Source organism: Crassostrea angulata, chromosome 10 (assembly GCF_025612915.1).
Source record: "Crassostrea angulata isolate pt1a10 chromosome 10, ASM2561291v2, whole genome shotgun sequence".
Taxonomy (NCBI): domain Eukaryota; kingdom Metazoa; phylum Mollusca; class Bivalvia; order Ostreida; family Ostreidae; genus Magallana; species Magallana angulata.
In genome coordinates, this window is record NC_069120.1 from 34940966 (window position 1) to 34952027 (window position 11062).

The 11062-nt window shown below is 35.5% G+C and overlaps 1 protein-coding gene and 1 pseudogene across 1 annotated transcript; both read left to right on the top strand.

Moving 5' to 3' along the window:
• Positions 1–1976: 1976 nt before the first annotated feature.
• LOC128167971 (uncharacterized) lies at positions 1977–2776 on the top strand. Its single transcript, XM_052834001.1, has one exon. It carries the CDS (start codon positions 1977–1979, stop codon positions 2583–2585), a length of 609 nt encoding a protein of 202 aa, XP_052689961.1. The 3' UTR covers positions 2586–2776.
• Positions 2777–6018: 3242 nt separating this feature from the next.
• Positions 6019–7766, top strand: LOC128165946 (uncharacterized; annotated as a pseudogene).
• Positions 7767–11062: the final 3296 nt, after the last annotated feature.

The window sequence follows — 11062 nt, forward strand, 5'->3', positions numbered from 1 at the left end:
GTGTTGTCACAGAACATAGATGGGAAAGAATGTGTCATAGCCTATGCAAGTAGAACGCTGACAAAATGCGAGCGTAGATACTGTGTCACACGAAAGGAACTCTTGGCAGTAGTTCATTTTATAAAACATTACAAGCACTACTTGTATGGAAAAGAGTTTTTGGTTCGTAGTGACCATGGTTCACTAAGATGGTTGTTTAACTTCAAAAACCCCGAAGGTCAGCTTGCCAGATGGCTAGAGACATTAAGTGCCTTTGATTTCAAGATACAACATAGGCCGGGGCTTCAGCACAAAAATGCAGATGCATTAAGTAGGTTACCATGTAGACAGTGTGGATATGATCCATCAAATCAATTGCAAAAGCAAAGTGTCTTAGACAAACCACAAGATAAGTCACCAAAGAGTCATGTCAATGTTGTTAAGTTAGCTTCTGAAAGCAAAGATTTATGTGTCAACATCAGGGAAGTACAAAATAAAGACCATGAATTGAAGCAAGTAAAGAGCTGGTTGGAAAGTACAAGCAAACCTGCATACGAGGATATAAGTGGTCTTGGATATGTTTTAAGATCTCTTTGGTCTCAGTGGGATAGCCTTGTGGTAGAAAATGGTATCTTATACCGGAGGTATGATGCTGGCAATGGAAAAGCGTCTTGTCTACAAGCAATAATACCCCGAAGCGAACGCAGAATTGTTTTGCAATATTGCCATGATATGAAGACTGCTGCACATTTGGGTGTTACCAAGACACTAGCCCGAGTTCGACAAAAATACTATTGGCCAGGTTTACAAGCTGACACTAGAACCTACATAGCTGGCTGTGAAAAGTGCTCTAAGAGAAAGAGTCCACAAATGAGGAAGCGAGCACCAATGAAACTTGTAAAAAGTGGGATTACCATGGACAGAATTGCGACTGACATCTTGGGTGAACTTCCGTTGACTGAAAACGGCAATAAATATATTCTAGTCATTTCCGACTATTTTACTAAATGGACGGAGAGTTTTGCCATGCCAAACATGGAAGCTGCAACCGTTGCTAGAATTATAGTTGAGGAAGTTGTTGTACGATATGGAACACCCTCAATCATCCATTCTGACCAGGGTCGCCAGTACGAGAGCGAACTGTTCTCCGAGATGTGTCATGTCTTACATATAAAGAAGACACGTACCACCCCTTACCACCCACAAAGTGATGGGATGGTGGAACGTTTTAATAAGACACTTGTGACGATGCTTAGTGCCTACGTAAATGATCACCATTCTGACTGGGATAGGTTTTTACCTTATGTCTTGATGGCATACAGATCATCAGTACATGAGACCACAGGGTTCACACCAAACCTCATGATGCTTGGTAGAGAGGTGACTACACCGCTGGACATTATGTACGAGATGCCAGCGGAAGTTAAATATATTCCAAGCAACAAGTGGGCATGGCAACTCAAAGAGACAATGGAGGAGGCTCACAAGTATGTCAGAGAGAATATAAACACAGCTATGGTGAGACAGAAAAGGTACCACGACCAGAAACTATCATGGCAAAAGTTCAAGCCAGACGATCAAGTTTATGTTTACTTTCCTATCAGAAAGGTCGGAAGATCCCCGAAGTTCACTAGTTACTGGCAAGGTCCATTTAAAGTACTCAGAAAACTGACAGACTTAACCTACAAGGTTGATTGTGGACAACGTGGCAAACCACAGGTTGTGCATGTTGACAGGTTACGACTAAAGCGTGATCAGGTATTAAGAGAAGAGGTTGTTGAAGAGGCTAGTTCTCAGGTAGAAACTAACCAATCTGCTACAAGCAACGTCAAGGCGGATGTTATAAGCGATGAAGGGTCTGAAACAGATGAGGTTGACAATGATGTTAACTTGGGTGCAACGGGTGGTTCTAGAATTAGAAGACAGCCTAAATGGCTGCAAGATTATGTCCAGTGGTAAATTGTCTTTACAACAAGTTTTTTTTCTGTTGTAGATAAATGGCGAAGACGAAGACTACCAGTGCAGAACAGCTGAAGAAATGTCCATTCTGTTCCTTTAAAAGTAGAAGTCACTCGGAATGGAAAGACCACATGGCCGATTGTTATGAAACCAGACACTTTTGTAGACGATGTGATTATTCGACGGACAAGAAAGTCAACTACATCCGGCATCTAAAGAGAAACCATCCACACGAAGTTGAGAAAGGTCAAGGCAGCCAACAGTCTGATAATGCAGAGGGTATTAAATCCAGTGAAGATAGTTTATCTAGAGATCTCCACGAGGACGAGTCTTCAGATGAAGAGGAGTGGCTCTCACAGGAACCCGACATAACCATTGACGAAGAACCGGGTACCAGTGGACCTTCACCCTGTGAGAAAGCCGTCGACCCTACTGTTAGAAAGAGGACTCAACCCATGCCCGTGTATACACCTGACCGTTGTAAGACACCGAGGCTGGATGACAAGACAAATGACCCCACATGCAAAGTTGCAGATAAGGCTGTTCAGACAGATCCAGTTGTATATACCAAGTCGATCAAGACAACAACCATTGTCCGGGAGCACGGACGCAAGACAATCACTGTGAAGAGGGAAAAGATGCTGTAGATCATCGGCATATTGACTTGTTAATTTTTACTTACTTATTGTTTGTTCTGACAGTAGAATCATGCGGGACGCATATTCTTAAGGGGAGGGAAGTGAAACGGTTGAAAGAGTTATCTTCCCTTGTTTGTATTTTTATTATCAGTAATTATTGTAAGTAGTGTTATTAAAATGTCAAATGATTAAAAGAGTGATTCAAGTATTTTTATTATATAAAAACAAAACAACAAAAACAGGTATTGTAGTTTCTTATTAGTCAGATAGACTTATAAATCGAGAGAATATGTTTGGATGTATCTTAAACACTTGTGTTAGAGATAATGCAATTGGTTTAAGAGCCAGATGGTGTCGCTAGTTTGTTTGGTTGATGTTGTATAGTCTGTATAGAAGACTCATACGTAAAGTAATCCCTGAGTGCGAATTACTGTGTTGTAGAGTTTCACAGCCGTGAATTCTATAAAGTAGGAAATATTGGTTAATTAAAGTGGATTAAGTCAGGTTCTCCGAATGACAAATTGATAGGCCAAGTGGCATAGCCAGATTGATTTACCAACTTGCATTACCAAGTGGCTGAGCGACAAGTTGCCTTGCCAGGTGGCAAGGGCAGTTGACAAACATAGAAATAGCCACAAGGCAGTGGCTTATATATATCTGTATATATTGAGAATTACCACAAGGCAGTGGTTAACCTATATCTGTATATTTTGAATTAAAGCTTTTCTGCACATCATAGAGGCACTTGGCAAGTGTCTGCATTCCCTATTAAACTCGGGTGAACCGTGTACGGACCGAGACGCCTGGTCGAGGCCGCGACACGTTACAGTAGCTTGGTTCTTGAAAGGTGTACCGGAGTATATATAATTCTAAGGTAAACACTTTGAACAGTTGTATTTCAATCTGTCATTTTTAATGAAATATGTAGGCATCTAGCTACAAATTATGGAAATTTTTTTCTCTCCATTTTATGACGAATGAAATATATATCAGGAGCCAGAATTCATACAGTCTCTCTAAAAACGGCATATAGAATGTTCTTGAACGCTACTTTAAAATGATATTACATTGAGCATAGGTATCGGGATTGCCTTTTGTAGGATTTCTAGATGGAATGCAAAGAAAATGTTTCATCTACTACAAGATCCCCTTATGCCTATTGTCATAAAATAAGGGAAAAAGATATGTACTCTCTGAAATCATTTACTAGATATTTTGACGTACTTCTTTTTTCGAGATAAACAATAAAATTAAACATGCCTTTCACGATTTTGGTCTTTAATTGTGTTTAAGAATCAGTTGCTGATGTTTTGAAATAGCTGCTGACCTGCAGACTTTTTAGGAATTTTTTAAATTTAAAATGTTATTGTCGAATATTGTAGAATTTTAAAATCTGATGTGTCCCGAGGAACATATACGATAAAAGATAGACAACTCTTTATTTATTTTTTTGATTTGGCAAAATCGTTAAGAGTTATTTCTCCTGGTAGTGGGGAGCATCTCTCATCGAGAAGTAGACGTTCTTCGTATCGAAATAATTAATTAAATCCGGTATAATTTAAAAAATAATAATTTTTCCTAAAATTGTTACCTAACAGCGTAGCGTAATGGGTTATAGAGCGTTAAATTTCGAATACGTCCGTATTCCGCTGGGTTTTTTGAAATTTTTCCTATGTCAAAAATGGTCAAATATTGTAAGATTTGAAAATTCTAAGACGGTTAAGTATTTCGATTATTATATTCTTTTATCCACATTAATACAGACAGATGTCGCGTACTACCTTCCTTGAAATTTTGCATGAAAACATTTTTTACGGCATCTAAAAGATTTTTTTTTTCAAATACTTGACATTAAAAAATGAGAGCATATATTTTTTACTGTGGATTTTTTATGGTAGCTTCTTTACAATGCTGTTTCCTTCGGGTTTTGACAGGATAGCTATACATCAATAAAAAAAAATCAGCAGACTACAGAATTGAATAGGTCGAATATTTCAGTAAAATCATCAAACATTAAAATATTTTGTTTTTTGTTTTCATTTTTCATTAGCAATTGCTTACATAACTTATATGATGAATAGCGCACTCAAATCTGGATGTGCAATTCATACTTATATCAGGAAAACGGAGAAATTGATCATCAGGTACCGATATCAAAAGAAATTCATAAACTTCATAAATTTATGATGATAAATTGAAAAGAGACTAGTTTAAAGATCTGAAAGCGTGTACATTGGGATCAATAAAACTATTGCTAATACTACACTGTATATTGATTAAAATGCAGTTAAACATTACGATTTAATCATTAAACATCATTTGAATACACAGGGAATACAGTTTCAAAAAATTGAAGATATGAAATATTGTTATACCTTATACACAAGAGTAGTGAGGACTTTCTTTAGATTTAGGCCAGCATTAATTGTCGAAGAGTCCCATATATGCATTTCATTAAGTTTCATTCTGGATTAAAAAAAATATAATATTGTAATGATGACCACCTTCCTACGGAAGCGTATTAGTGCCACTTTGTATTTTTTTCTTTAAAATTCCAACTTTAAAGTTGGAATTTCCAACTTAATAGTTGATTTTTCCAACTTTAAAGTTGGAATTTCCAACTTTTATCTTGGAATTTCCAACTTTAAAGTTGATTTTTCCAACTTTAAAGTTGGAATTTCCAACTTAAATTTAGATTTTCAGACATCTTTTCTTTTAAACGTCATTTGTAATCCAAGAACTGTTTTAATAGAAGAATATTTTAAACAGGGTTTAAAATATAGTGAAATTCTAAAATGCCTGGAAACACTTCAAGGATATGTCATAAGCCTCCGCACTTTGAAAAGAATTACTCGCAATTTAGGGCTCTATCGTAGAAAACACAAAAGTGATATTGTAGATATTGCATTGTTTATTATGGATCAATGTGGAAAACATGGCCAGATGCATGGTTATCGGTGGCTTCATTTGAAATGTTTGGAGGAAGGATTTGTTGTAGATCAGGGAACAATACGTGTATTGCTGCACATTTTAGACCCTGATTGCAGAGAGTACAAAAAAAGAAGAAGACTTAAGACGACGGGTCTACTCTGTTCCTGGTCCAAATGCGGTATGGCTTATTGACGGGTATGATAAGCTCTCACGATATGGTATAACAATTCATGGATGTGTTGATGAATTTTCTCGGCAAATAATTTGGTTAAATGCTGGTGTATCTCACAAAAACCCAAACATCATTGCAACTTACTACATAGAAAGTATCTGAAAACAACACGTACCCACGAAGGTTACGCGCAGACTTAGGAACCGAGAACGTCCATGTTGAGACTATACAAAAACTTCTCCGGGAAGAAATCACAGAGATGAGTATGCTGGTAACCGTAGCTTTTCGTATGCATATGGTAAGAGCACGCAAAATCAGAGAATAGAATGTTTATGGGGAATGGTTCGCCGCCAGGGCATGCAGAGTTGGATCAACTTTTTCCAAGAATTAGCTGAATCTGGTTTCCAAGATGGGGGATATTTAGATCAGGAACTTTCAAGATTTTGCTTCTTGGAAATGGTACAGGTAAGACAAGCAGATAAAAATAGTTTTCTGAAGAAATAATGATTAAAATAAAAAAATACAGAGTTTTTGCAGTGTGTGATGAAGTTGAATTCAGTTTTATTTTTTGTTTTTGTAAATAGTGTAATTTGTGTCCAAGTTGTGTTCCTTACTTCTATATTGAGAGTGTTCGTAGTAGGGCTATTTTTAGCATAACCGGTTTGGTCAGGTAAAGAGTCGTGGCTGCTTGTCTTGTGTGCGGCCACCTTGCTGAGTTTGGCATTAATGGCGAATTCTAGAAGTTAGTCTGGTAGACTGGTAGCCAGAAATACAGTAAATCTGTTTGGGTATTTGTTTTTCGTTGTATATATTTAGTGAATATGTCTATAGGTTTTAGACTTGGTACTTATTGTTTCAGTGCTGGAGTGGTTATATATGTAAGCCAGTGTATTTGTGGTGAACGTTAGTTGAAGACTGAGCATAGTACATGTTGGCAAGACCTGAGACATCATCTCCATTATGACGTCATAACTAGGAATTACATTGCATATTACATGTCAAAGAAGTAAAATGTTATCGTATTCATAACAATCATGTTCAGCAACACGCATGCAATTGGTCTTCGTCCGTCGTCGTGCGTTGTTCGTTAACAACTTTACATTTTTAGCTTCATTTTGAAAAGTACACGGCCAATTGTTTCCATTTTGGGTGTGAAGTATCTCTGGGATAAGAGGAATATAAATTGCGAAATTGATGACCCTATTACCCTCGGGGTCTCATGGGTGGGGCCAAATACGCAAAAAAAAACCAAAACATTTTCATGAATAAATATTTGTAAAACATCAAATAATAAAAGCGGAGTAACAGTCAGAGGAGTCTCAGATTAGGGATTGGACTTCAACATGAAGCTTAAAATGCAAACATGAGACTCTATGTGTCATGTCAATCTAAGGGCTATGGTACTCAGGTGACCGTCAAGGCCTGTGGGACTCTTGTTTTTTAACAAATCAGAAAACTTCCCTTAAGATAAGATTTTGGCCTGATATTATAAATGGCAAAGAGTATGGATCACCATATTGAACCACAATTTTAATTCAATAGGTATACATGTAAATAGCTATCGACAATATACAAGTTCATTGGGGCATAGTTTGTAATCTCTGAAATAGTCATTATTTTCACATACATGTATACATGGAACCTTTCGGACCCATGAGAAGGCCTCACGCTCTACTATAAATAATGATGTATTTGATTAATATTAATTATAATCAATTTCATGCGTTCTTGGTTTTGCAGGAAACCCTTGATGATAAAAGTTTGATGTGGAATCGACATAGAATAAGACCATACAGACAAAGAATTGCAAGATGTGGACGAATTGCAAGATGTGGACGTCCATTCATGCTTCACTACATGCCATCATTTATTTTGATACCGTGGATTACGGGCTCAAAATAAATGAAAATGACATACAAGTATGCGAAAAAGAACTTGAACCGGTACCTCCTTTGCCGTGTAGCGAATTAATAAACGAACTGTGCATCTGCATAATGGAAGAGAACGGTCTTGCTCAACCTCAACATCCAGATGAGATGCGAGAATTGTACATCTTCCTCAGAGAAGAAATGATTAATCACTTTTAGTTATCTTAACAAAAGTTTATTGATAACTTAAATTATTTTGAAATAAATATTTTTGTAACCCATCATTATTTGTGCAATTAAGCGATCGACTAAATGACAAAAGTACGCGCATTTGTTTTACTACAGTAACTGCCAAATGCAATGTTTAATTAGCTAATTAAATGTCAGATTTAATTTAAGTAGCTATAATAGGCAATTTCACATCTAGATTATTTCTTGATCAATCAAAACTAGTGCAAGGACTTGCACGAACTGGTCGCAGATTTTCAATTAGTTGTGTGTACACCATGGTACCCTTCACATTAATAGATATCGATTGTTGTTGGTGGTGAGAGTAATAGAACCGGTATATGTAGGGTGTGGTTGGATTTGTGTTGTATTATATTCAAATGATAGATGACCCCGTCACAACAAAAACACGGTTATAAGTTCATAATTTTAAACGATTTGTCCTTCTCAAAGTAATAAACAGCAATATTAAAAAGTTCACCGGGATATGAACTTGGTTGGTACGTGATCAAATCTTCTGAGAAGCTCTTCGGTTTCACAGGATGTGATCACGTGACCAACCGTATTCAAATCCTTATGATCTTTTTAGCATGCTCTTTATTTCTAAAATGATTAAAAACAAAAAATGAATCAAGTTGATTTTTCCAACTTTAAAGTTGGAAATTCCAAGATTAAAGTTGGAAATTCCAACTTTAAAGTTGGAATTTAAAAATATATATATATATTTATATATATATATATATAGAGAGAGAGAGAGAATGGCACTAATACGCTTCCGTACCTTCTAGCCTGAAATCTTTCAAAAAGGACAATGAAGCCTATAATTTTAGTGAAAAACTCAAAGATCATAACAGAGGGCATGACTGATATTGGTGCAAAACTCGAAACAAAATAATTTTTCTTAATTGTCAACTTTCAAGATAGGTTTTATGTGTATATGTTTTCATAGATAAACTAAAACAAGGTGTCTAGTATACATGTTTTATTTAAAAACCTTCCATCCCCCATTACTAGGGGCAGACCAGAAACTTTCCATGTGAGCATCTTAACAAACAAAAAAAGCTATTTGTTACTAACTTCTGTTTAGAAAATCTTCCTCCAACATCTGGTATTTATACCAAAATCATTTCACATGTACTGCTTATCGGTGATTTTGGTAAGCCAATTATTACTTTACTATTAACCGTCTATTTGTTTATTTAGAAAGTTCAAAAACTGTTTTTGTTTTGAATGATAAAAATAAAACGCAGAACGGAAAACGGAACGGAATGGAATACAGAAAATGTTATGTAATGTTATTTACTTGATATATTTGTTAAATAAGCTATAAACGATATACTTACTGTGAATTTTTAATATCGTTAAAACTGTTATTCATAATCAATTTTATTTATTTAGAAAATGTGTGATTTTCTCTCGATTAACATTACATCTTAAACTAAACAACATATCCAGCGCTCTATTCGGATTAAGTTGCAGGACTGTACAATCACGTAGGTAAACGTAAAGAAACTGTCATACCTAAAATACTAGGAATAAGTAATCTTAAACGGTAGAAGATGTAAACAACGAACGGCGATATCTGAAGAAAGAAAAGAGACTTTGCATGACGTCTTGAGCGTTAGTGACCCAATAAAATGATTCTGTTTTCGATTAAATGATCTTTAAAATAGCGAGACGAAAAGGTTAGCAAACAAATGTTGCAGCAAAACCTCTTGACAATGATTGTGAATGTTATTCGTTGGTCACGTTTTTGATATTAATATCTATTAATGAATTTTTTAAATAGTATGGATCACTAAAAATTCAATGTGTGAATTTTTTTAAAACAAGTTTAAAATCCAAAGCAAGGTTCGAAGTCATGAAAAACACAACCAAACGCTCAACTAAATGCCCTTTACTATTATTCCAACAGTATTACAAATGGAAAATAACTAAAAAGTTATTTTAATAGCTTATTTAATCACAATGTGCGTACATTTTCATTTTTCCGTTTCGTACTTTATTAAGCAAATTGAATGCAATGATATAGTTGATAGACATTCGTGAGAATGATATAAAAATTTGAATAAAAGATACAAAGTACATATTTGTGTCCAATGTATACAATATTTAAGCATTAAAAGCCATACTATTTTTCCGTTTTTCCTTCCGTTTCCGTTCCGCGGTTCAGCAACACCTCTTAATTACATTATATACAAATATATACTCCCCCCCCCCCCCCCCCGCCATAACCCTTGCCTTGCATGTAGGTGACATTATATAAAAAGTGCTTGTTTGGGAGGGTAACTGTTAAAATTGACACCCCGGGAAAACCATTGTCAACCGACGCGAAGCGTGGCGTCGGTTGACAATGGTTTTCCCGGGGTGTCAATTTCAACAGTTACCCTCCCAAACAGGCACTATTTATTTTATTATACTGAATGTCTTATTTTAAAGAAAATTTTACTGGTTATTCTAATTTTAAAAGAAAATTTTACTGCTTTTATATAGAAATGTAGTTAATTCTACGGCGAACCGTACGCGCGTAATTTACGCGCATGTAACAATTCGTTTTGTTACCCGTTGCCAAATGTGTTGCTAACACTGAGGGTAATAGAACGGATTACCAACTGCGTCTAAACCAATCAGATTTCAGTACTAGTATTTAACATGAAAGTTTAATAAAAAATATTATTAAAGATGACGGCTCAATGGTTTTTTTTTCTACATATGCAGTCAGTTTTTATTCTGTGTCAATATACGTTGTTTAAACATCGTATACATTAACACTAAATGACCATTTTGGCCACACCTTGCATTAAGAACCCCTACCCTATACACTACAATGTATATGAGTGATTTGGCTCCGCCCTAGATTCAAATCCCTAAATTCGGAGACATGAAATTCTAAATTTTGATAGATGGCTTTATATGCAGTCGGTTTTTATTCAGTATCAGTAGAAGTAAAAAGACGATATTTTAAAAACAATAAATGCATTATTATATGATGATTTTGGGTCCGCCCTAGAGTTAGAACCTTTTAAAGGGACTTAAGCTTCCGTTTTGTGTTTGATGTTTTTTTTTTCTAGACATAAAAAATAGTTCTTGTTCTTTTCACCTTCACAAAACGTAATTTACGAACTACAGAATGAAAAACAGGAAAACTTAACAACAGATGACGAAATTTAAGGTGAAATGTGTCATTTCTATGAGAATTCATACGATACAAAAATGTAAAAGACTTAGACATTGAAAATTATTTAGAATCTAGTAATATTAAAACGCTTTCTACTACAGCTAAAGAC

Coding starts and splice junctions, on each gene's coding strand:
- LOC128167971 (XM_052834001.1), top strand. CDS start 1,977: ATGGCGAAGACGAAGACTACCAGTGCAGAACAGCTGAAGAAATGTCCA.